The sequence below is a fragment of the Pelobates fuscus genome, chromosome 5, assembly GCF_036172605.1.
Source record: "Pelobates fuscus isolate aPelFus1 chromosome 5, aPelFus1.pri, whole genome shotgun sequence".
Classification (NCBI taxonomy): Eukaryota; Metazoa; Chordata; class Amphibia; order Anura; family Pelobatidae; genus Pelobates; species Pelobates fuscus.
The window spans coordinates 332,266,127-332,293,638 of record NC_086321.1 but is presented as its reverse complement, the minus strand read 5'-3'; the positions used below and the strand labels follow the sequence as shown (position 1 = coordinate 332,293,638).

At 41.0% G+C, this 27,512-nt stretch overlaps 1 protein-coding gene across 1 annotated transcript in view; it reads right to left on the bottom strand.

The window, feature by feature from the left end:
• GGT7 (gamma-glutamyltransferase 7) overlaps nt 1-27,512 on the bottom strand; it is a 40,148-nt gene that overhangs the window by 4,218 nt on the left and 8,418 nt on the right. The window contains exons 2-14 of the mRNA XM_063453255.1: nt 27,128-27,354; nt 23,285-23,436; nt 20,307-20,424; nt 19,933-20,000; nt 19,479-19,552; nt 18,908-19,101; nt 17,162-17,249; nt 16,051-16,178; nt 10,501-10,589; nt 9,141-9,293; nt 8,896-9,013; nt 8,464-8,601; nt 7,303-7,402 (exon numbers count right to left, since the gene is read on the bottom strand). Coding sequence (XP_063309325.1) covers nt 7,303-7,402; nt 8,464-8,601; nt 8,896-9,013; nt 9,141-9,293; nt 10,501-10,589; nt 16,051-16,178; nt 17,162-17,249; nt 18,908-19,101; nt 19,479-19,552; nt 19,933-20,000; nt 20,307-20,424; nt 23,285-23,436; nt 27,128-27,354 — 1,647 coding nt within the window. The remainder of the gene's footprint in view (nt 1-7,302; nt 7,403-8,463; nt 8,602-8,895; nt 9,014-9,140; nt 9,294-10,500; nt 10,590-16,050; nt 16,179-17,161; nt 17,250-18,907; nt 19,102-19,478; nt 19,553-19,932; nt 20,001-20,306; nt 20,425-23,284; nt 23,437-27,127; nt 27,355-27,512) is intronic.

Sequence of the window (27,512 nt, the reverse complement as noted above, 5' to 3'; positions counted from 1 at the left end):
ATCCTGAACCAGGAAGTGACTAAGAGCAGAAATCTGGCCCTTGAGTGTAGATACCCCTAGGCCGGCTTCAAACCCATCTTGCAAAAAAGAAAGAATTTTCGGAACTGAGGCTTTGGCCGGATCAGAATTCCGGAGCGAACACCAGGTTCTGAACTTCATCCAAACCCTGAAGTAGATTCTTGAAGTGGACGAGCGGACAGATGACAGCAGAACGTCACATAGACGGTCAGAAAGACCCTGACCTTGGAGTATCATCCTTGCAGCAACCATGCCGTCAGGTGAAACATTGCTAGGGTTTCTTCTGGAAGCTTCACGTTCTCTAAAATGTGGGAAGAGACCGGGAGGTGCCAACGAGAGATGGCCATATTTTCCACTTCCCGAAAACCAACTTCTGTTCGGCCAGAAGGGCAGGACTGCCAGAATTCTTGCCTTCTCCCATCTTATTTTCTGAACAATTCGTGGTATAAGGGCTATAGGAGGGAAAACATAAGCCATATCGAAATGCCAAGGGATCGATAGACCGTCTAGGACATCTGGGTAATCTCTTGAATGAAGTGACGCAAATCTCTGCACCTTTCTGTTTCTCCTTGTTGCCAACAAGTCCATCTCTGGCCTGCCGAAGCGTGCAACCAGCTCCAGAAAAACTTCGTTTGATAGAGCCCAGTCTGCTTGAGACCAATGGCTTCTGCTGAGGTCGTCTGCAATAATGTTTAGAGACCCTTTGATATGGGTAGCTGATATTGCGAGAAGATTCGCTTGGGCCCAAGCCATTATGTGGTAGCAAAGATCTTGAAGAGCTTTTACCTTTGTGCCCCCTTGGCGATTCAAGTAGGCCACCGTAGTGGCGTTGTCCGACTGAATCCTCACCGACTGATTGGCGATGAGAGAACCGAAGGAAATCAGAGCTTCCCAAACCGCTTTTAATTCCCTGAAATTCGAGGAAGCGCATGCCTCTTCTTTGTTCCAAAGCCCTTGATGGAAATGAGGGCCTAGATGAGCGCCCCAACCCGTCTGGGAGGCATCTGTGGTTATCGTAATCCACCGTTTTAGTGCGAACGACAGGCCCTTTGAGATGTTGTCTTTTACTTTCCACCAGTTCAGTTGTCTTTTCACCGCCTCGGATAGGCGGAAGGGAGAGTCCAGATCTTCCTGTTTCCGCGTCCACTGGGACAGAATGTCCCACTGTAACGGTTTGGATTCCGCTTTTGCCCAGGCGACGGCCGGTATTGTAGCAGTTAGGAGGCCTAGCAACCTCATAGCATCTCTGATTGAGCTTAGGTTTCTTTGCAGCTTTGATACTGCTCTGAAAATCCCCACTTGTTTCTTTTTTGGAAGAAAAAGAGATAGGGACTGTGAATCTATCCGAAGCCCCAAGAATACTAAACTCCGAGACGGAGTTAATTCGGACTTTTCCAGGTTCAGGATCCAACCGTGATCTTTTAAAACCTTCCTTGCAATCTTGATATGAAGTTCTAGCAGTTGTCCTGACTGGGCTTTCAGGAACCAATCGTCCAGGTATGGAACAATCGCAATACCTTTCAGACGTAAAACTGCTGCTACGGGTGCCAGAATTTTTGTAAAAACTCGAGGAGCTGAAGATAGGCCAAAGGGAAGAGCTTTGAACTGCAAATGGAGAATCCTTCGCCTTCTCGTTAGGACTGCAAATCTGAGAAACTTCAGGGAAGATTCTGCCACTGGTATATGCAGATAGGCGTCTTTTAAGTCCAACTTTGCCATGAAATCTCCCTTTTGTAATATGTGTGTTACAGACAGAATGCTCTCCATACGGAACTTCTGGTATGGTATGCAGGTGTTGACTTGCTTCAGGTCTAGGATCGGTCGAAAGGATCCATCTGGTTTTTGCACCAGAAAAAAGCGTGAGTAGACTCCTTGAAATTCCCAACCTTTGGGTACCTTCTCCACCACATTTTTTCCTAAAAGGATGAGTGCTTCCGTAAGCAGAGCCTCTGTTTTTACCTTTGAAGGATAGCTTGACAGAAGGAAGGATGGCCGAGGACTTGATGAAAACTTTATCCTGTAACCTTCTGAAACGGTTCTTAAAATCCACCCATTTGAAGTACTCTTTCTCCATTCGTGGGTGAAGAACCGAAGGCGTCCTCCCACTCTTTTGGCGTCAAAACTTCCTCTTTTTGTCTTGTCTGTTGGATTCATGCCTAGACCACTGGCTGTTGTTGCCACCCTGTTTATGGAACCTGCGAAACCGCCCTTGGTAACGAAAGGACCGCTGGCCCTTGTACTGGAATCTCTTATATCCCTGGGCTCTTGGTTCCAGCGGAAGGGCTTTCTTTGTATCTGACATTTGTTTAATAATGTCTTCCAACGGAGTACCAAACAGCTTGTTCCTCTCGAAGGGCAATTCACATAAAGCTGCTTTCGATGCTGAATCAGCTGTCCATGTTCGAAGCCAAATAGCCCTCCTGGCTACTGATGATAACCCCATAATTCTTGCTGATAAACGAAGAAACTCCTCAGCAGCATCCGAAAGGAATTCATTGGATAGCTTCAGCAGGAACATGAGATGGGAAGGGTCCGTATCGGATTTTCCCATAAGGGAATCTTCCAGTGCTTGAAGCCAAACACTCTGGGCTCTGAGCACTGCTGAACCCGCAACTTCAGCTCTGCACTGAAAGCCTGCGGCCTGGTATATTCTTCTACATGAAGTTTCGGCTCTTTTGTCCATAGGATCTTTGAGGCCTGAGACTTCGCCAATGGGTATAGTGGTTTTCTTAGATAGTTGGGCAATCTGAATATCGACTTTAGGAAGATCTTCCCACTTTTCTTCAGACTGTAGTTTGAACAGCAGTTTAAAATGTTTTTAAATAAACGCCCGTCTTTCAGGATTCTTCCATTCTCTGTGAAGGAGATCCAATATTTTTGGAGACATAGGGAAACCTTTAACCTTCACATTGGTAAGTTCAGTCTCTTGAAAAGCCGCACTCACTTCTTTAATGAATCTTTTCAATTCTTCTGGTGGAAAACCCTCCTCCACACTAGAAGCCAGGCTGGAAATATCCGAAGGAGAAGAAAGGGAACATTCTCCAGAAGAGACGTCAGACTCAGAAGGGGATCTATTCCTCCTACGTTTTTTTAAGTAATTCAGAAGCGCACTGGTTACATGTCTTTTTGCGACATCCGTCAGGTAGAGGAACAGCACATTCCAGACAACTTAAGTGCTTAGACTTGTTTGTGGCTTTTTTGGGCACAGAAGTAGACATCTTGTCCTTATCTGCCTTGTCCGGAGCTATAGGGCTGGACATATCTGTGAACCAGAATAAGGAAGCAATTAATAATAATTTAAAGAAAATTAACGCATGCATTATAATAGGTGATAAAGAGGAGAGTTTAAATAGTTAAACCTCACCTTTATCCACCTGAGATCTGTGTAGGAGGGCTGGTGACACGGAGAAACCGAACTGTACATCCACCCTTGGGGTCAGAAGGGTTCAGCACAGCTTATATACCAATTTTGAAATTTCGCGCCAAAACGCCGGATCGCGCATGCGCAGTAGCGCAATACCGGGTTTGGTGGAACGCAACGCCACCCGGGCGTGCGTTCCACTGCTGTGCGCATGCGTAAAGTCCCACGAGGAGGACCGCCCGGGAACTCCTGAGGAAAACCACATAAATTGCCCTACCTGGTCGCGTTCCGTAACGCCAGACCGGAAACACTCTGCCACTCAGCTCCCGCCCGGGGAGCTATCGGGCGCACACCTCCTCGATCAGCAGCCTGTGCTGATCGCACCTTCTCCACCAGACTGGGGAACCTGTCCGTCCCGTTGTCGGGACAAGAAGAACTGGCGTGTGTACAGGGCATACAGGATTTATGGAGGCAGCAGGTGGAGCACAGACATAAAAACCGGAAGAAGGGGGAGCTTCTTGTCCCAGATTGGAAGGAACATCCCTACTGTGAGTACTGCCACTATACGAAGGGAAAAAAAAGCTCTACTGTTTTAGGTGAGAATTGGTCAGACCAGATAGATCCAATAGCATTTTTCTACTATCAAAATATATGATTTTACATTTGTTTTCTATGGAACATTATTTACTATTCCAACTAGTAACATACAGAACTTCTAATCATGGTGTTTACCTTAACAGCAAAAGATTATAACTGCACTATGTAAAGGACAGAAAACCTTAAAGAAACACTGTAGTTTTAGGAATACAAGCAACAAACATGTAACTAACTCTAGTGTTCTACTCCAAAATTTGATACTGGTACCCTTCCCCATCAAACTAAAAAAGGGGGAAATTGAGATTTACCCTTTTCCAGTGCCAAGACTTATTCTTTGCAGCCACCCCTCCAGTGATATCTTCCTGCAGGCTGTCTCATTTCGTCTTCATGTTTAATACAATGCTTCACATAGAGAAACATTGGGAACGAGAAGAACATGTGCGACAAGTACCATGCTTGATCAATCAAATGCTCTCCAGCATTTGATGACATTGACCGTCAAATGTCATATAATATCAAAGTTGGTTGTTGCAGCGGAAGAACCCTCTAGTGGCTGTCAGGAAATCAGCCACCGTAGGTGTGTTTGGCAATGTTTTACACTGCAGGACTAAAAAGGACAGACCACTGCAACCAGACCACTTCATTCAGATGACTTTGTCTGGGTGCCTACAGTGGACCTTTAACCCCTTAAGACCGCAGGACGTACTATGCCGTCCTTATTTTGGTGGCTCTAAACGCCGCAGGACGGCATAGTACGTCCTGGGCGGTCTTCAGCCCCACGTGGCCGGCGGAACATGGCCGCTGCAGATCGCGGTCGGGGGGCATGCCTGGCCCCCCAGGCAGCCCCCCTGTGCCTGGGGACCGCGGTCTGCAGCTTCCGATCGCAGTGACAGGCTGTCACTGCGATCGGTATTTACCATGTGTCAGCCGATTTTAAAATCGGCTGACACATGGAGCCGGCGGAATTCTCTGCAGCAGATCGCGGTCGGGGGACATGCCTGGCCCCCCAGGCAGTCCCCCTGCGGTCAGTGACCGCGATCTGCAGAGTATGATCGCAGGGAGAGGCTGTCTCTGCGATCTGAATGCAGAGACAGCCTCTCCCTGCGATCTGATCGCAGTGACAGCCTGTCACTGCGATCAGAGGTTACTATGTGTCAGCCTATTGGCTGACACATAGTAACTGCAGGCAGGATCCCCCTGCAGATCGCGGTGGGGGGCATGCCTGGCCACCCAGGCACTCCCCCTGTGGCCAAAAACCGCGATCTGCAGGAGGTGATCACAGTGACAGCCTGTCACTGTGATCACTGATCCTGTGTGTCAGCCAGTGATGTAAAATCACTGGCTGACACTGTCTCTGCCCCTCTCCTCCCCTATTAACCCCTTAATGTAAAAAAATAAATAAATTAGAGTTAAAAATAAAATACACTTACATCATTTATATATATATTATATATATGATCTATATATAATATATATATATATATACGCACACATTTACACATACACTAAGTGTATTTTAATATTTATATATATAATTATATATATATATATATATTAATATCAAAATACACGTAGAAGGATATTGATTAAATATATACATAATTATATATATATATATATATATATATATATTATAATAAAAAAATATGTAAATACGTAAAAAAAATTAAAATAAAAAAATAAATAATTAAAAATATATATGTGTGTAATTTCGTTCTAACTGTATTTTGATAATATATATATATATATATCTATCTATATATATATATATATATATATATAGATATATATATATATATAGATATAGATATCAAAATACACGTAGAACGAAATAATATACCCAAGTATATACGTATACATCACTATATGTATACCTATATATAAATAAAAATAATAGTAAAAAAATTATATACATATATATACATATATATATATACACACACGTGTATATATAATAATTTTACATATATATTTATGTAATAATTTTACATAATTAGGTATCCTAATTAATTACAATTAGCGGGACCTGCCTAACAACCCAGGCCGAAAGTATAGGGAATTTAATTTGCTAGCACTATATTTAACCCTATAACTTTCCAAGACACTATAAAACCTGTACATGGGGGGTACTGTTTTACTCGGGAGACATCGCTGAATACAAATATTTGTGTTTCAAAACCGTAAAATTTATTACAACAATGATATCGTCAGGGAAAGTGAAATTTATTGCCTTTTTCGCACACAAACGGCACTTACACTGACGATATTTTTGCTGTCATACTTTTTACTGTTTTGAAACACAAATATTTGTGTTCAGCAAAGTCTCCTGAGTATAACAGTACCCCTCATGTACAGGTTTTATGGTGTTTTCAAAAGTTACAGAGTCAAATATAAGGCTTGCGTTTCAGTTTTTTCACAATGAAATTCGCCAGATTGGTTACGTTGGCTTTGAGACCGTATAGTAGCCCAGAAATAAGAATTACCTCCATAATGGCATACCATTTGCAAAAGTAGACAACCCAAGGTATTGCAAATGGGGTATGTTCAGTCTTTTTTAGTAGCCACTTAGTCACAAACACTGGCCAAAATTGGCTTTCAAATTAGTTTTTTGCATTTTTCACACACAAACAAATATTAACGTTAACTTTGGCTAGTGTTTGTGACCAAGTGGCTACTAAAAAAGACTGGACATACCCCATTTGCAATACCTTGGGTTGTCTACTTTTGCAAATGGTATGCCATCATGGGGGTAATTTTCATTCCTGGGCTACCATACAGTCTCAAAGGCAACATAACCAAACTGGCAAATTTCAATGTGAAAAAACTGAAAAGTGTAACATGCTATATTTGACCCTGTAACTTCCCAAAACACCATAAAACCTGTACATAGGGGGTACTGTTTTACACGTGAGACATCGCTGAATACAAATATGTGTATTTTATTGCAGTAAAAGCAAACAGTATTATGACATTCACAGTTAGAATGTCACATAGAACTAAGAAAATTTAAAAAAAATCATATTTTCTCTCATTTTTTTATATTTTATTCATATTACGTTATGTTCCATACCTAAATATTGGATGTTAAATGAAAGCCCTGTTTCCCCTGAACAAAATGATATATAATAAGTGTGGGTGCATTTAATATGAAAGAGGTAAATTATTGTTGAACAGACATATAGTCAAAATCTGTGGTTTGTTTACATTTTTTTTGGTTCACAACTTGTACATTTGGCTGCGGTCTTAAGGGGTTAAGGCTACTCGGTCTGAATCATGATTGTTGTATAAAAATGAGGAGGCCACAAATAATATCTTTGGGTACTCACCATCCACTTGCAAAAGGTTTGACTGGAGGTCCGGATGCAGCCTCCCCAGAGATATACTGTCACTCAGATTCTTGTTAAAGGACAATACATTCAACAACACCTGAGGGACAGATGGAAGCATGTAATAAGCAAGCATTAACAAACATCATTCGACGTCACCAGCCAGAAGATATATAAGTCAGGAAGGGAAGGTTAGTAGGCCAAACAATATAATGAACATAGAAAAGTAGATGTTTCTAGTGGTTTATCTAACTTGTCACAGAAGATTGGACAGATGGTAATGTTCATTCACTAAGCCAAGTATAGAAAGAAGGAATGCGATGTAAGGGAGAAAATAAAGAGTAGGAGCGTCATGAGAGTAGGACAAAGTGCAACTAGACAGAAGAGTGGTATCAGGAGGATGAAGAAATGGAGGAGATCAGCTTGAAACCCAACTCTGGAACAATCTGCAGGAATATTCTATTTGTTTCCATGGTGATTGTTCCACTTTAGAACTTTGTCCTAAAATTGATAAATAAATATAGCACCCAATGTATTTATAAGTGAAGTAACACATCTTAATGGGTTACTCTAAACATTTCAGCATTACATTTACTTTCAGAATACCCTACTGGGCATTACTAACTAGTGCGCATGAGCCGGCAATGGGATGTTTTTTTGTTTTTTGTTTTTTGTTTTTTTTTAAATAAGAAAGAAAAAAAACAATACACCGCAATAGAGGAAGGTGGAAGAGAGTGCATGGTGGGAAGGTATAGAGAGAAAGCTTCCTCTTGGATGCGCACTGCTTGCAAGGGAAAAAAAATATTACATTGGTCACCACCAGTGCACTGTGCGCGCTGATGACATACATCATTTTAGACATTTGGCAGTCTAGAACAGAGTTCCAGGCCACCTAAGTCACATGTGCCTGGGTAAAACTTGGGTTTCAAGCTGAAACACTGCGCAAACAGACTCCGACCACCATCACCACTTCTAAAAGCAATAGTGATCATGGTGATTGAAGTAAGCCTTTAACATAAAAGTAATTATATCTGTGATAGATATACCATATGTAGTTTACATCATGTCTACTTATTTTGGAAATTAAAAACACAAGATCAGATGAATAATATACACTGTAGGAAAATAAAGCAAGACATGTTGAATTGCTCTCTGCCCTACCTGTGCAATTCCAGATAGCGCTCGTTCCCCATTTGATCCACCAAGAGACAGGTATGTTCCACATAGACCCTGGGCAGGACGCACTAATGTAGGAAGCAAAAACGAGAGAGGCCTTTTCCCTGGCTCAACCTTATTTCTCTGCAGAAAAAGGCATGAAAAATAATTTGAATAAATGCCCCTACAGCTAAATGAACGAGAGTAACTGCTAATGAGGGGTGGACAAGACAAGAAAGAAATATACTCAAAATTAGGTTGCAAAGTGGCAGCAACAGCCTTGGCTAAGGTTTTGGACCAATTTTCAATATCTTTGGTGGCTTCCATAAAAGCACTTGTCTCCAAGTTTACGAAACTAGGTAAAGCTTTGTCCTATTTCCACAGTAACTTCCATATTCAAGATTTAGAATCATGTCTTTCTCAAAGTTAGTGACTCACAGGACTAGAAGAAGACTGGTCAGAACTTCTGTTGGTCCAAAAGAAGTCCAATATTTGACTGTTGAGTAGTATTCCAGAGGGAGTCATAATTCCACTGCCAAAGGGACGGTTTAAGGAACTATGGATGGGAAATGAAGAGAGAGAAATTGGAGAGGAAAAAATAGATTATTTACTGTGGCAGTGTTATTGTTACAATCTGGTGACCAAGGATTTTTGTCGACCATGAAAAAAACTTTATTACTCACCTTACAACAGCTACAATGAAGTCATCTGGACCAATCACTAAGGCCTGGCTTGCAGAAGGTCCAGGGTCCATGGCATAGCAGTGCATGTAATGTTCTGTAGGTGCCGCATAAGATTCATTAATCTGCTGCCGAAGGAAACTGGTCTCTGACTTACTAAGAAATAAGAAAGAATGTCACTTTAGCTAGTATTTAAAGGGGTCCTGAACAGAAACAAAGTTTTGAAAAATGTATTATATGATACGATGGCAAGAATTGTTTTTAATTTAAATGCCATTTAATCCTGAGTAGGGACACCTTGCTACTTTATGATTAATTATGGAAATTGTCCCAGTCCCCAACTCATACTCACTTACTATAACCTGCAGGGAGTGACTTGTTTTTATATGAAACTGACTGAGGGCATCCCTCAAGTAGAACTTCATTATCTGACCAGGTCTCAATGACAGACACCTCTAATTGAATAGGGCTAGTGCTGAAAGTGCCCGTCACACAGTCGGTTAGGTAAAGGTTAAAGTTGGCAAGAGTAAAACGGAACATTTCCTGGCAGCAAGCTATTAACTCACCAGCATTAATAAATGTGTAAATCATTCCCAGAAATATAAGCAATTAAAACACTAAACAATATATTTTTTGGACAAAAAACGGTAAACATTACAGTTTAGGAGGGATGAGCAGAAAGTGTGCGTTTATGGAAAAACATGCTATATGAATTATGTTAATTAAAAAATTAATAATAAAGAATATTAATAAAAAAATAACTCATAAAATATAGTTAACAGTAACCTAACCCATAATTGCCCAGAGCACCTGCCTTGCAAAGGATTCTCATTGAGCTGCATTGGGAACTCTGTGATTGGACAGACATAGAAAGTCTGGGCTGGGGAAGAAGGGGAGGGCTGGCAAAGGCTGCAGACAGGAAATCTGCAGCTTTTGCCCGCTGTTTTAGATATCCTTTATACTCTAACTAAAAAATAAATAACTAAAAATGCATGCACTATTTCATTGGGACATATCTATTAAATAGTGATTTACTTATATATTTTTATTTGGGCAGTTGATTGTCCCATTAACCTACAATTCTTTACAGAAAGAAGTTACACAAAATCCAATGTACAATAATAAATAATGGCCACTCGGTGGAGCTATTGTTACTCTTAAGTGCTGGATTTTCCAACACACCTAGACAGATCCTCTAAACAATATTAATGACTATAACCAATTAATTAAAGTTCTACCCGTGTCCAACAATGGTTAAAAACAGTACCTCTACAAGCTCTTCCATAATCTTATTACATTTAATGGGAGAAGGTGTACCACTATACATTGTAACATGTCTAGGGTAAGCCATGCAGCCATTCACCTCAGCAGTTCCTTTATAAAGCCAACCAAGGATGGGTCGTAGACGGGGTCTCCGAGGGTGCTGGCGGTAGCAAGAGCAATTTTTAAGGTCTGTAAAGAAAAGAATGAACACGCAACAGTCTGAAGCTGCATCTTTTTTAGCAGCACAAGAAAGAAGAAGCCCAAATCAGTTATGTCCTTCAATAGCCAGGGGCATTATGAGAAATGTTGTAGTTTTTGTTTAAGTCAGAGACGCTGAGTTGTGTATAGTTTATCTGTGATTATTTTCGGTTCTACTTATTAATGAGCGGGGCTCAGTGTCTGTTTGTCTGTCTCTCTAACCATCCATTCCTGTTTGTCTCATTGTGTATTCCTGATTTTATGTCCATTCCGGTTTGTCTGTCCATGCATTCATGCTATATGTCTGACTCTATGTCTGCAACCCCTTTACACAGCCATATTTCTAAATATTTCTCTTCATTGTTTTATTTCAGTCTATTTGTCCATTCGTCCATCTCTGCCTGTTTGTCATCCACACACTACTGTCTGTTTGACTACCTGTCATCCATCACTGTCAAAGTTATTCACTAAAGTGAGAATTATAGTAAATTAAAAGTGGAATTGAAATTTAAGGCCAACTTAGATGAACTGGAAAAAAAAGACAGCTATGATTCAAATTTGGATACTTTGGCCATAAATATGTAATTCACTTTGAATTACCAACAATTCTCACTTTAGTGAGTAAACCTGTATAGTTATGAGATCCAGACAATCTTGCCTGTCTGTGTATCTGCCCATCCATTCCTATCAAACTGTAAGTGTATTCCATTCAGTTGTTCATCTTTTGTAAGTTGTCACTTATTGGGCATGTCTACATATCCATCCATTTGACCATCCATCCAACCATCAATTTATTCGACGATCCATCCATCCATCCAACCATCCATTTATTCGATGATCCATCCATCCATCCAACCATCCATTCATTCACTCGCCCATCCATCCAACCATCCATTCATTCGACGATCCATCCAACCATCCATTCATTCATTCAACCATCCATCCAACCATCCATTCATTCGACGATCCATCCATCCAACCATCCATTTATTTGACCATTCATTCATTCGACAATCTATCCATCCATCCATTCGACCATCCATCCCTATTTCCCTCCTCTATTTTTTTTTTTTTTTTACAATCTTCATCTTCATTATCATTATTAGATTTTGTAATTTCACAGAACAAAAATGAAAGACATTAAAACATTAACAAGAGATTACATATATTCAGTGTTACATGGTACCCGGAAAGGTATTTTGGAAACATGTTTTATCCAAAGCTATTTGTCACCCTTCTGAACATTCCACGTTTGAATAACCCTAAGCCAATTATCGCATAAGTTCTATTTGTCTAACCATTAAATTATACGTAAAATTTCCTGTTACAACAGCTAATGCACAATGAAATAAACTGGAAAAAAAACAAAAGGAGGTATTCCCCTAACTACATCCTGTTGTTCTCAGTACCTATGAGTCTTCCCTGGGTTCTCTCCAGCCCTGTTTGCAGCCTCCCCCCGCTCAGGTCACCAGCCTCTTCACCTTTGCTCTAACAGTATTCGGTTTAGATAGAAGAGTCAGAAAAGAGCTAAGTAGACCATATATGATCTAGGTGTGTCCCACCTCTATGTCTCTCATTACTCCCATCTCTTGACCCCTGCTCAGACTCATATAGATGCTAACATATAAGAAGAGGGGCTATGCCTTGATCGTTAACGGAGTGTTCACTTTTGAAAAGTCATTGGACAGGCACCCCCCTTAGTCACCCTGTCACCAGTCACCCCCCCCAGTCACCTCCCCCCCTCAGTCACTCTGTCACCAGTCACCCCCCCAGTCACTCTGTTACCCCCTCCCTCAGTCACCCTGTCATCCCCCCTCAGTCACTCAGTCACCCTCCCTCAGTCACCCTGTCACCAGTCACCCCCCTCAGTCACTCTGTCACCAGTCACCCCCTCCCTCAGTCACTCTGTCAACCCCCTCAGTCACTCTGTCACCCCCCTCAGTCACTTTGTCACCAGTCACCCCCCTCAGTCACTCTGTCACCAGTCACCCCCTCCCTCAGTCACTCTGTCACCAGTCACCCCCCCAGTCACTCTGTCACCCCCTCCCTCAGTCACCCTGTCACCCCCCCAGTCACTCTGTCACCCCCCCTCAGTCACCCTGTCACCAGTCACCCCCCCAGTCACTCTGTCACCCCCTCCCTCAGTCACTCTGTCACTCCCTCCCTCAGTCACTCTGTTACCCCCACACTCTGCCACCAGTTACCCCCTCCCTCAGTCACCAGTCACCCCCCCCTCAGTCAATCTGTCAGTCACCCCCTCCCTCAGTCACCCTGTCACCCCCTCCCTCAGTCACTCTGTCACCAGTCAGCCCCTTCCTCAGTCACACTGACACCCCCTCAGTCATCCTGTCACCCCCTCCCTCAGGCACCCTGTCACCCCCTCCCTCAGGCACCCTGTCACCCCCTCCCTCAGGCACTCTGTCACTAACCACCCCCTCACTCTGCGACCTGTCATCCCCTCACTCTGCCACATGTCATCCCCTCACTCTGCCACCTGTCATCCCCTCACTCTGCCACCTGTCATCCCCTCACTCTGCCACCTGCCATCCCCTCACTCTGCCACCTGTCATCCCCTCACTCACTTTGCCACCCCCTCATTCTGCCACCTGTCACTCCCTCCTTCCCTCACACTGCCACCTGTCACTCCCTCTTTCCCTCACTCTGCTACCTGTCACTCCCTCCCACGCTCTGTCAGCCCCTCCCTCCTACGCTCTGCCACCTGTCCCCACCTCACTCTGCCATCCCTATCTCACAGCACACTATGTGCCTTACAATGCCCTACACACACTACATCCCTATCCCACCCCACACTATGTGTCTTACCCATACTACATCCCTATCACCCCACACTATGTTCCCTACACCAGGTCTGTCTCCTAAATTACTATCAATAAAGATTTGTATCAGGACAAGTAGATTGTCACGGCAGACAAGTAGATTGGCAAACACTTTAGTCCCTGGACAAGTAGTTGTTTTTAAATTTCAACACCCCTGCCCTCTCTGCCATATACACCCCCGCCTTGTCATAATACCCTCCTTGCCATATACACCCCTGCCTTGTCATAATACCATCCCTGCTATAAACCCACTACCTGGTCATAATTCCCACCCTGGCATATACCCCTTTAACAAGTCATGTAATACCCACACTGCCATAATACCCTCCCTGCTATATACCTCCACCTTATCATAATACACACCCTGCCATACACCCCTGCCTTGACATAATATCCTCTCTTCCATAAAACACCCAATCCCATTGTTCCCACCCGTGACATAAAACACCATATACTCACCACCTCACCTGCAGTCACCTCCTTCAATCCACTGTGTGCAATGGCACACACTGTCATAGTATCCACTACACTGTCCCACCCTGCCATATACCTTTCTCCTGCTAGTAATACTCACCCACTTACATATACATCCATGTTGTCACATTCCCCCAGACAGATAGGACAGATATATACTGGGAGACAGTGAGATTAAACATTTTTATGGACCATATAGGAGTTTGTGTACGCCCTGCAGTAAGCCGGCAGCCGGGGTATGACGTCATCCTGGCATCGGCATCACTACTGGTCGTGCAAGTGAGCTTTGAAGGAAGAGCACAGAGATCCCAGCCCAGCAGAAACCGCTAGTCAATCCCAGAGTAAGGTAGGGAGGTTGGTTGGACCTCTTAATAACTAAATGTGTGTGTATATCTGTGGTTCTGTATATGTTTAGTAGATAGCTCCCTAATTTGGTGTCCTTAAATATGTCAATCCCACATAAGGATAACAAATAAGTGAGTTATCTACTAAACAACCTAAAGATTAAAATTAAGAAAAAGGCTTTTTAAATTTTGATCTTTTAGATGTTTAGTAGAGAATTCCCTAAATTGGTGCCCTTATGTGAGATTCCATATGTAAAGATACCAAATTAGGGTGCTGTTTAGCAGATAGCTCCCTTATTTGGTGTCCTTAAATATGGCAATCCCACATAAGGATAAGAAATAGGGGAGTTATCCGCTAAACAAAGATCAAAGTTAAGAGGTGTCAGCCATCCCAGAAATCTAGGTGGCTAATGTGAATTCTATGCAATTGTGTTGTCTGATGCCAGCATGCACAACATGCTGTCGTCAGACAGCCAATGGCAGCACATTACCCCATTACCTAGTGAAAATGATTAATGCTCCCAGCCCCACCTGTTTATGTGCCTCCCCTATATATTGTTCCTAGAGTCACCACTGCTTCAGGGGCCCAGTTGTGCGCTGTGGTGCTTTAATGGTGCGACCAGGCTTCTGTAATAATATAATGGCAGCCCTGGGGGAAGTGAAATTCAGTCACTTCCTCCCAGCTAACACTGAGACACGCAGGATGGAGGGCGGCACTGATGGGGAAAGAACTAGAGCCCAACTCCCAACATCCTCAGCCAACAGGTACTAAACAGGAGGATGGCATTGTGTATCTGTATGTGTGTCTGTGTAGTTGCATGTGTGTAAATGTGTGTCTCTGTATCTGTTTGTGACTGTGTGTCTGTATCTGCATGTGTGCCAGTGTGTGTATATATCTGCATACATCTCAGCATCTTGCCAACACTACACACAAACACATTCCTGCATTCCAGTGTAAACACTACATACAAACACACCTCTGTATTAAAACATCACCATTATATATAACCACACCACTGCATCTCGTCAACACTACACACAAAAGCATGCCTGCATTAAAATGCCAACACTACATACAAACACACCCCTACATTCACTCACACTTACTCCATACAAAAGCATGCTTACATTGAAACACGCAAGCACTGCTCAATGCTACATACATTAAAACAATTGTGGGTGTTTTTTACATTTTAAAGTGCAGGGGGAGGGGAGGGGGGGTGCCAAAACTAGGACCCGCCCCGGGTGCCATTTGCTCTAGGTATGCCCCTGCTGGGAATTATGCCGCCCAGGAGCATCTAGATGGAGCTATCCTAGCTCTACAAACTGTGAGTGCAATTCGTAGTTCTTTTTCTTCTTTTTAATTGTTACGGCTTTATACTACTAGATTTGTTATATTTTCTGCCTACACATATAATACTACTTCTGGAAACACCTCTACCTCAAGAAATAAATCAAGGTCATCCCTCTTTTTATCTGTTCTTTTGAGCGGATTGAGAGACTCTGGTTTGGGTGTTGTGGCTGCCTACCTGTTCTAATACATACGTGCTAGAAACCAAGCTCCCATATATTCTGAATTCATATAGAGGCTAGGTACTTTGTCTCTCTTTACTCACAAAAGGAGTCCCATTCGGTCATACTTTATTTTCTAACATCTATGAATAAATAGCAATAGAAATGTTAAAGGTAACAATGTCCTTGTTTCGCCATTGTTCTATCTGCATATTCCTTCCTTCCGCTATAAAAAACCCATACGTTCTGTGCAGAACGGGAAATATTCTGGGCCTGCCGACTTACCTCTGCTATCCAGTGGAGGGCGCTAGACCTGGGTGTGTGCTTGGTTAGATTTGCCCCATCCAGGATGTTGAGGGCAGTTATTAGAGCAGGTCCGGCATGTGGAGCGGGCGGCGCAAATACTAGGTGACCTGAGAAAACACAATGTTTATGAGAGCACCTTATTGACCAGGCCTAAATAAGGCAAAACTATTACCCTGGGAATGCTGTATGTCTGGGACTACTGTAACCCAAGGGCAAGTTATTTGTATTTTTGGCCTGGTTTAGCTTATTGAAGAATATTAGCTTATAATTAATCACATAATAAAAGCTATTTGAGTAGAGAATCGATGTTTGACGCTGGAGCCTGACTCGCCCCCATATCCCCAAACACGAGTTGCCTGGAGAACTAAATATTACCCTTGTATTCTAACCCTTACAAAGTACTGCTGACATAATATTACCGTTCCTCGCTTTAATCCTTTTCCATTGTTCTCTGTTCATTATACTCTTATCCTTACATTCTACCTGGGGCTGTGTTATTAATAGTGAATATAGGAACGCCTAGCAATAGAAAATAAAAAAAGACATAATTTAGGCGTGTATTTTAATTAAACAATTAAAGACCAACAACTTGCATTTTTATAGGAACAACTAAACCAAATCAAGATGTAGCAACATTAATATAGCTGTTAGTTGCTTAAATAGTTTCATTTGCTTGTGTTTACTTGGAATGTTCAAGAGTTAAGAGGATACTGTAGGCACCATAATCACTACAGCGTGCTGTAGTGGTTATGGTGCAATGAATTATCTGCTTTTTAGCGTGCCCAAGCTTTGTGTCGTCTGTGCTCCAGAAGCTTACGTTTCAGCATTAGCATACCGAATTTAGACACTAATCATTGAGAGATGTCAGCTGACACTTTCAGCCAATAAATAATCTCCAAAATTGCACAAAAGTGATATTGGTAATGCACAAGTATGAACTTTAGGATGTGAGTGCAGACCGGAAGGACACCGTTTCAGAGCTTATCGTGGAATGGCACCAGGGAACTCCAGGCATCATAATTACTACAGCATGACATAGTGGTTATGGTGCTTCAAGAATCCACTTAAATGATTACAATTGCTGGTTTACCTTGATAAATAGTTTGCACAGGCTTCTGTAAGGAGACGCTGTAATTACTGAAATCCTCATCGTCCAGAACCCCACCGTACATGTTTACCTGCAGACAAAGCAATGTGACAACAACATTTAAATAAGTCACAAACATTAAATACTAAAGGGACAGTATAGACCTTGGGCAAACAGATCACCTCACACACATCCTAAGGCAGGGGTAGGCAACCGTCGGCACGCCAGATGTTGTTGACTACATCTCCCATGATGCTTTTCCATCTCTAAGGCTGTAGAGCATTATGGGAGATGTAGTCTACGACATCTATAGTGCCAGGTTCAGCCTACCACTGTTCTGAAGAGTTGCTGAGGAAGGTCAGTAGGTGAATGCTCCAAGTGTGATTGTTGTTTTAAACTCTGGGTTATAATTTCTAATCTCAAAAAACAGACCTACAAAAGCTTGTTTTGATTTCCATTTCAGCAGGAACCACTATATAAAAATAGATTATTAAAGATAAAACATCAGTGAAAAGTACTAAAACTATTAGTCAGCATCCAGAACATCGAGGAAAATAAAACTGGAGGAGATTCACAGTTTAACTGGCTATTTTATAAAACCAATAGACCGGTTTAATCCTGACCCTATTTTACAATGTTCCTGCACTTGTTAAATCTATCACAGTCCCCTAATTGTTCTCCTGTGAATATCAAGACCCAGTGGCTCTTATATACGTAACTTGCATTTCTCTACAGTTGTAAGCTATTTCTAGAGATAAATAAATGTTCTTCTACTCATGATTTTACTACCTTACAAAAAATGTGCAGATCACCCACCATGTTTATGCTGATATGTTGATCCTTTTTTCATGTTAATAAGCAATGTCATGACTGCCAATATGCTGCCTTTGTCATGCACAACAAAAATAAAGAATAAAAAACAAACAAAGACAAAGGCCGAAGCAACGTTAGATCCATAATCAAGACATAGATAACTAAAGTTTTTATTCTATGCTGTCTCCATACCCCCATGAATTGCCGAGTAAAAAAATTAAAGGGAGAGTCTGCACCACAGCACCAAAATCACTTTGTCATAATGAATTGATATGATGACATAGACTCTGCCCCTGCAGCCTAGCAAATCAAAGAAGTGCTATTTCTAATAAAACATTTACATTTTGAAATTTCAACACTCTTGTGGCCGTCCTTCAGACATAATGGTAAATGGCAAAACTGAGGCAAAATAAGCTGTGTTTAAACTATTGCAGAGTTAGAAAATGTTTCCACTTCAGCTATTTTTGCCTCCAATGTTCCTTTCAGAATTATTTAGGGAATATTCAGAGTTCAGCAAATAGCCCTGTCAATGCCCAAGGGCAGGTGCCCCAAACTTTTTAATTGAAATTATTTTGTGCCAGGTTCAAGTAGATTGTTATGACCGCAAAGTAGATTAGGCTTTCACTTTAGTCCCTTAGACAATCATATATTTTTTTTAAACCCAAACCCTGCAGTAGTTCCTTGTTGTTAACTCACTCTGTAATGTTTGGCCTGGCTAGTTCTTTTGCCGTCCCAACACTCAGCAATCCTTGTAATTCACTATTGTTGACCTGTTATTAGCATGTTAGAAACTGTGCATGACATTTCTTGATATAACAGACACAGTTGTCAAGTGTGCCTCAGCCATTAAAAAAATGAATTGAGAATTGTCAGCGAATAACGATGCAAACAGGAACATAAAAATGTTACTTCATAACATTAATTGGCTTTGCCCACCTCGGAAACCATTTCCTGTGTCCAATTTCCTGCATAGAAAGCCTCGCTTCCTTTTGCTGCAATATCATCCAAAATGGCTGCCAGGTCAAGCCTTGATGTAAATGTCCCTGCCTGCAATGGCTGTCCGTCTGGTAGGAAAATTTCCCGAAAACTGCGAGACAGGTTTTGCCCCTTCACATCATTGATGGCGTCAGCTAAGGTAATGGAGAGCACACAAAAATGATCCCAATGTCACAAATTTGTGGATGAAACTTAAACTATAGGACCGTTTATTAAATATAATGTAGTTGCCAACCATTTTGAACTTTCAACCATTTTGAAACAAAACTAGTTAAAGAAAAAAAAACACAATTATCTGCTGTAAAAGGAATTAATTGTGTGAAAAATCACTGATACCTAAATCCCAAGTCCAGGCTTAACCCGTGATAAATAAATAAAAAAAATGTAGATAAATACTTAAAGTTGGAAGAAGGTATAATAAAATAAAATTGTTTCAATTGTCCAGATCTATATATATTACTCTCCATTATGTAAATTCACTAATAAAGTGGTCGGTTGGTTAGTTACGTACCTAAATCATAAGTTACATTAAATCCATCGCGTGCAACCTCGGCCACTTTGTTGATTAATTCTTCCCAGGGCAATCTGTGATCAAGATAGTAATGGATTAAAAAAAGTGGGATGATGGTTGGGACTTACTGGTAGACAGAAAAACACAGATTGTCATACTTTGTTTTAATATGCTAATTTAACTGGCTTTGTGATAAATTTTAATTCATAAGTGATACATAGGACTGCTACCCATAAGAAAATAATCTTGCTCATTCCAGAAACACAAACTCAAACTCTAAGGAGATGGCTTTAAATCACTCACTGGTAAGCGGAGGGTTGGGTGATTCTTTCATTCGGTCACTTTACCAAAACTCATTCTAACACAATATCTATTCTACAACAATCCATAGAAACCTCCAAACATTTCTCAAGGACAACAGCCTTTTACCCAAATTGAATACCCTTGTACTCACTTGCCATACATCTCATGAGCCTTTGCTAGACCTTTCAGCATTCCAGGAATTCCAACCAAAATCCCGGGCTGGAAGAGATGGAGATAGACCATCAGGTCTCCGATAACTGACAAAGACCTCAGTTTAATATTTTTGGACAAGCTTTTCAAATTATGGAATATTTTTGTATAAACTTCTAAAATGTTTTTGTTTTTTTCAAAATATGAAACCATCAAAAAATAAATAAATATATTTTTTTTAAAATACAATATTGGAATATCAAAATATTTTTCAAAATAGGAAAGCGTTTATAAGTGTATCCGAAAATATCTAGTATTTAAACTTGTTTACTGCATAAGAAAGACACAGCATGCGGCTGGTAGGATGGACCTTACCTTCTCTTTCCAGTACCGTCTCACCAAGTCTTCGTGGATTCCAGAAGGAGCAGTCTCTCGGAAATCAATGACATCTGTGACATTGTTTCTGATGTCATGAATTAGCATTACTCCACCTCTGTTACAAACAAGAAAAGACAGAATTAGTGTGTATTAATCATATTCCTTACAGCCACTAGAGTCGCTTCCGCTGTGAGAAACAAATCAGACTAGGTTCTCACACATCACTTCCTCTGAAAGCTTTTCAAAGAGAAAATTTGATCACATTTCTGGAATTCGGGCTGAACGTATGGCTTACCTGTGAAGTTCCAGCGACCTGCACGGTGACATTGCTGCGCCGACTTGGTAAGTAACGCTACACTATAGTTATCATTAGCGAATACCGATTGTTTCCATGCTACAAAACTTAAAGGATTTCTCCAACTACCACCACTTCTGCATTTAGAAGTGATCATGGTGGAAATCTGTATGTGCAATGTTTCTGCTCGAAACACTGTACATACAGAGTAATCTGCACTTTTGTGCCGAGAACTAGCTAAATCCCCGGCACATGTGACTTAGGCAGCTAAGCTGTTGTGGGATGCCTAATGTCAATTCTGTGCAAAAATTATGTCTGTCAACAGCGCACACAGTGATGACAGATGCAATGGACTTCTTCCTTGCAGCTCTGCTGACAGCGGAAGCCTTGATCTTCATCCCTCCCTGTGCAATCCCTCCCCACCTTCCTGCATTGTTTAACTTTCCTCACCTGTCCACCTGATCCCTCCCTCCTCTACCCGGCTCACAGTGCGCTCATTTGTTTGGACCACGAGCGGACAGCAGAGACATCAGACGGAGGCATAGGGAGCTTCGCCTGGCCCTGGAAACCAGGTAAGTGTATTCTTTATTTGCAGGGTTATAAGGGGGGGACCTAGTCAACAGTTAATAATGCCCAGTACAGCAATGAAAACTAAATAAAAATATTTTTATATAGGGTTACAGTAACCTATTAATGTTTAAAGACTGCTTAACCGTTTACTGTTTCCCATAAAGAATAACAAAAGACACTAAAAGTTAAGTAACACCTGATTTATAAATAAAATACCAGCTGTCTTTCTGACTTAAACTTACACCTGTGTCATCTGGGAGCAAAGAGGAAAACACAAATTAACAACTACAAACTCTTCATACATCCTGCATTGAAAATTCTATTCATGGTAAATGTAATCATATTTAAGCACTACAAGCATGATGCACTTAGATCAGCAGATTGAAGTAATGAGCGCATGTCCTGGGCATATCTTATAATGTCGTGGTGGATTTGCTTTGTCAATGAATAGGGAAACACACCTTCTTATGTATGCCTAATTAGCAAACCAGGAGGATGCAGATGTGAGTAGCATGCAAACGTTGACTATGGAAACCTGTTGCTATATTTTAGCTGCAAACATCTGCTTCCTGTTATTACTAGCAATGATTAAAGCAGTACTCTAAGCACCATAACTACTATTAATTAGAGGGACAAAGGTTCTATTACAGCACGCCAACCCTTGGCGCAGTCCCACAGAAAGGAGTCAAACTGTTAATTCAGCTGAATCTCTGAGTCAATGAATGACATCAAAATAAGGGCAAAATTAATTAGAGGGACAAAGTTTTATAATATCAGGAAGTATGACTTTACTGAGAGGGTAGTGGATGCATGGAATAGCCTTCCAGCTGAAGTAGTAGAGGTTAACATAGTAAAGGAGTTTAAGCATGCGTGGGATAGACATAAGGCTATCCTTGCTATAAGATAAGGCCAGGGTCTAATGAAAGTATTTAGAAAATTGGGCAGACTAGATGGGCCGAATGGTTCTTATCTGCCGTCACATTCTATGTTTCTATGTTTCTACTACAGCACGCCAACCCTTGGCGCAGTCCCACAGAAAGGAGTCAAACTGTTAATTCAGCTGAATCTCTGAGTCCATAAATGACATCACAATAAAGGCAAAATTAATTCTGATAATTTTGGAAATTTTTACTTTAGTGATATCATAGAAGACCAAAAAAAACTGCAAATGGTTTGATGGTGCCAGGGGACTGAGGAAGGGCTAAATTGAGGGTGGCAGGAACCAGAGTTCTCTATAAGCATTCCTCCATGGATGAACTGAACCAAAATTAATACTTTTTAGCAACCATACCTTGTCTTGAACACATTGTGTTCTTTGTACACAGCAATGTGCGGTTATTATAGGGTTATATGACACTTTTATACATGAATCACACAAGACGTTTCAGCAGGTTTATCACGCTGAAAATCTTTCCAAATCTCTCAAAAATGGAACTGTGCAAATGTAAGTAAATTCTAAGCAAGCTATTAATGTCCAAAGTGTGTAGACTAAAAAAACGGTCACACACAATACAGCATTATATATAATAAGATACTCCCTGCATTGGGATGGACAGATACTGTGTCTCATAAATACTTGTTATTTGTACCCCCTAAGGTGGGTGCAAGGCCAATATGTTCTAGATCAGGGATCTCATGCTCTGGCCCCGCAGATATTAATGGCCTACAAATCCTATAATTCTTTGAATTCAACACATGGCCAAAGAATCAACGGGAGTTGTAGTTCAGCATCATCTTGTGGGCACAAGTTTGAGATACCTGTTATAGATGGTTTAACCCATAGTCTCATTCTAAATTTGGCACACTAAATGCCAAGTTGGACACCAGGCAGTGGAAAAACTCCACCTTCTCATGATCCATATAGTAACATCATGCCATAATGTTCATCTAAGGCACCTGCAGTGGTCAGTGTTGCCCTCATGTCCAACTTCTCCACTCACTCTGTCTGATCAATCATCATAATAAAATGCTTGAAGGGTTGAACATCCCTTTTTATCCTTGACATAAAAATATTGATCAGGCTATTATTGGTGTCACTTTGTGATAGGCTCCTAATGATACAAGTAATTTATGTATGCACTATTACATAATAACAACTCTTTATACTTACCCGCCAAGGCCAGATGTATGAGGATTAACAATCCCTAGACACAGGGTGGTCACAATTGCTGCATCCACTGAGCTCCCTCTTTTCTCCAGCACTTCTATGCCCAAATTGGTGCACCTTGACGCGTCACTCACTACTGCCCCCTGGTGAAAGATCTACAAGTAGCGATATTAAGAGTGCTTAGATGAGAATAATTACAGTTTTAAAAAAAACAACAAAGCACGTCGCTCTTCGATGTAAACATGTGAAATTTGACTTTCTGAATTTCAACATAATTAAAAAGCAAGGCAATGGCAAATACCAAGCCTCCTCAGCTGGATCATAGAAAAGGATTTAGAATTTGGGGAACTTTAGATTTTCAAATAAGTAGCACAGAGGAGTTTTATATAAAAGATTTGATCAATTATCAGTGTATGAATATGCTGTATATATGATTTGTATGTTTTTAAGTTTGTTGTTTAGGTGATATACCACTCTTTGTACTAATAATATGGACTTTCGTATAAAGACAATTTTTTCATAAAGTTTTAACTCAGAACCAATGACTTTAAGACTATTGAGGTCTACACACCCATTTGGGCGGATTTATAAGGAGGACAGCAGCAAGAGGGAAGTGTTATCAGAGGAAGCCGATCTCTGCCGTCATCATGCCCAGCCTATTACCTCACTAAGCTCCGCCTCCAGGAAGTACCTGTATTTGGAACCCGCGGTAAACAGCAAGCCAGCAGCAATACCGAACATACTGTATTCCAATCTGAAGGGTGGCAAAAGGAGTGTGAGGTGATATGACAAGCAGCTTTTTAATGTGAAGATTATGAAATAAAGATTATATTCGATTAGCTGCTGTGATTTGGTCCTTGTTAATGGAGATACCAAAAGTGCAAACAGTTAGAGCAGACTTCCCTGCTCTCTACTTGTGAGTGGGATTCTATCTTTGAGTATTTAGTAGAAATTCCCTAAACCGTGTTACACCATATATCTCTCTCCTTTCTTTTGATTTATATTATGTACATTATGAATGTTGGAGAGAATTACCCAAGCTGAACCAAGTGGGTCTATCAGAGTAAGTGCTCCCCTATTACACTGAGAGCACGGGTATATATTTTTTTGCACGTTATATATATTTTTTTTGCAGTATATATAAATATCACAATTTGCATGATTTTTGCACAAGAATTTCTTCTTTTTTATTACCAGTCACTTTAAAAGACGTTTCTACATCACGATTTGTGATTATGGTCAAATATTTCACATTTTGTCTTAAAGTCACAGCGCACCCTCTTTTATGAAGTGTTGTGTTGTTTTAAGTGTTTCTGAGCTATTGCACTTTGTAAGGGGAGCTGCTTTTATTCACTTAGTAAGTTTTGTTCTTAACAAAAATATTTTAGATACTTTTAAGACATTTGGTTAGCGCCTATTTTACTTGTTTCTCTTGGTGTACATATCCTAGCTATAAGATAAGGCCAGGGACTAATGAAAGTATTTAGAAAATTTAGGCAAACAAGATGGGCCGAATGGTTCTTATCTGCCATCACATTCTATGTTTCTATGTTTTTATTTTACAGTATTCAATATTTATAAACGCTATAGTGAATATATACGTCAGCAGGAGAGAGATAAGATCAGTTGGGTAAGATCAGATAAAATCAGTTGGGTCTTGGTGAGACTGGGGTGGTCTGCACTAGATGACCCCTGGGATAGGAGTGAAGTCACTCTGAGGGCACTCACAGCTCAGTTTTTCCCTTGTGTAGGGCAGCCGAACAGGAGCACGCAAAGGAGTACTTGACTCTGCGTGGTTCTTCTTTGGAGACCCCACAGTGCTGACAGTGTGGAGGGGGCAGCACCATAATGCATCATAACATCCAACCCATCTCCACTCTTGTACAGCACACAGATTTACTAAACAGACTGGCAGAGTAAAATGCATTCCCCTGGTGCGCTGTCTGCAATCCAGGTGTCTGGTGGGGTGGAGGGAGCAGACACACAAATTATTAGGGAGTGAGATAGAAGCTCATTGAGCAGGGCCCTCCACCTCTCCTGTTCCTGTACGTCCAGTTGTCTGGTTACAATTACATGTCTGTTAGTGCACCCACTGTACAGCGCTACGGAATCTGATGACGCTATATAAATAATAAAATAATAATAATAATAGAGACACATTAAGTATGGTGGTATGTAGAGACATATGTGGGGATATCAGAGAGCTTAGAAAAAATGATAAAGTATTTGGGGGCAGGGAGACATCTGTGGGAAAGAGGCAAAGTGGGTCGTAGATGCAGTGCAGCGGCACAATTTTAAGGGAGACAAATGGAGAGTGAGCGAGAAACAAAAGTAGGAACAGAGGAGAGAAGGTGGAACAATTGTAGTAGAGATCAGCGAGGGATACACAAGTAGGAATAGAGAGAGCGGGGGGAAGACACAAGTTGGGAATAAATACAGGATGGGGAATGGAAGACTGATACAGGATAATGGGAGCAGATGTGATGACCTTGTGTTGAACAAAATCACAGCCTCCTTACACCCTAACTGCTACAATAAACCACAGAAGCTATGGTACTTGGAATATGACCTTTTTTAGTATAAATTCTCACGGGGGATGTTGTGTCAATGGACAATCCACCCAGGTGCCAAACATCAGATGCACTTCTGGTGTACACAGTAGTTTTATTTTTGCTCTCTTATAAAGCCCTTTTCAAGAGTTTGCAGGCTGAGAATATAGCAATTTAACTTACTATATGAATATTCTATAGAAATCGAGAAGTGAGCTACAGGTCTAGGATTACCCTCCCCCTTCGTTTAAAAAAAAAAAAATCTTTGTTTATTTGCTTTGAGTTGGAGAGCTCTATCTTTGAGGTAGATAGAGAGCGATATTAAGATGATATTATGACTATAAGGAACACTATAGTCACCTAAATTACTTTAGCTAAATAAAGCAGTTTTAGTGTATACAGGAAGTGTTTATGGAAGGCTGTGCAAGTCACATGTAGGGAGGTGTGACTAGGGTTCATAAACAAAGCGATTTAACTCCTAAATGGCAGAGGATTGAGCAGTGAGGCTGCAGGGGCATGTTCTATACACCAAAACTGCTTCATTAAGCTAAAGTTGTTCAGGTGACTATAGCGTCCTTTTAAGCCAAGGAAAATTAACATAGAGTTGAGTGATCAAAAAATTCATTAATCAATGTGCTAAGACACCCTTGGCTAAAATCCAAATTCAATCTAATAGGTTTAAACAGAAAAGTAAAGATTTATAGCTATCGTCGTTATAAGTAGAAGAGGGAAAGAATTTTAGATTCTTTAAGCTTTGGTGTATACTCTATTGCATACCTCAGAAATATGTAAAAATACTAAATGTATGTTTTGAAATATTTTCCAATGTAATAATGTTAAACTGCATTTGATGTAGCTCCACAGAGCTCCTTTCCTTTTTTCTGTATCCCCATTAACTTTTTTTGTACTTACTGTATTTATGTGGATTATTAAAAAAACAAACAAAAAAAAAAAAAACAATACATACGTGGGAGTTTTAGTCACAATATGCATTTTGAAAAAGAGGCCCCTCAGAACCTCTGCACATATGCAAAAGAGACGTATGAGGTTTAGAAAACTCTGTACACAAGAGGAAGAGATGTGTGAGGTTTAAAAGGCTTGGTACACAAGAGACCTACAGTGTTTGAAAATCTTTCTGCACATGAACAAGAGCTCTATAAGTCCGGAAAAACTATGTGCATAAAGAAACCTTTGAGATCTGGAAATTCATGCATCTTATCTTTCATTAAATACAATTAACTGAACTATGTAGAACATAAAATAAGGATCAACCTGAAACCCAATGTCATTGTCGTACCTGGGGATCTCCAAAATAGATCTGCATGATTAGTGCTATGGTGACTCCCATTGCAAACGTTACGCAGGCCGTGATAATGACAGTGAGGCCATCTTGGCGGCAGCTGCAATCTGACGTGAAGGGATCCTTGGCTGTCTCTCGGAGAGGGGAAGCATCCTGACTCCCCATTTCAGAGGAGGAGGAGGGAAGCCGTTGGAGACGGGCAGATTTCAGGAAGGCGTCTGGGTCTGTAGAGACAATAGAACATTTGGATTTTACTAACCTTGCTACAATGTGTAGTTTAGTAACCCCCCCCCCTACAGGGGTAGGCAACCTTCAACACTCCAGATGATGTGGACTATATCTCCCTTAATGCATTGCTAGCATTATAGATGTAAGAGCATTA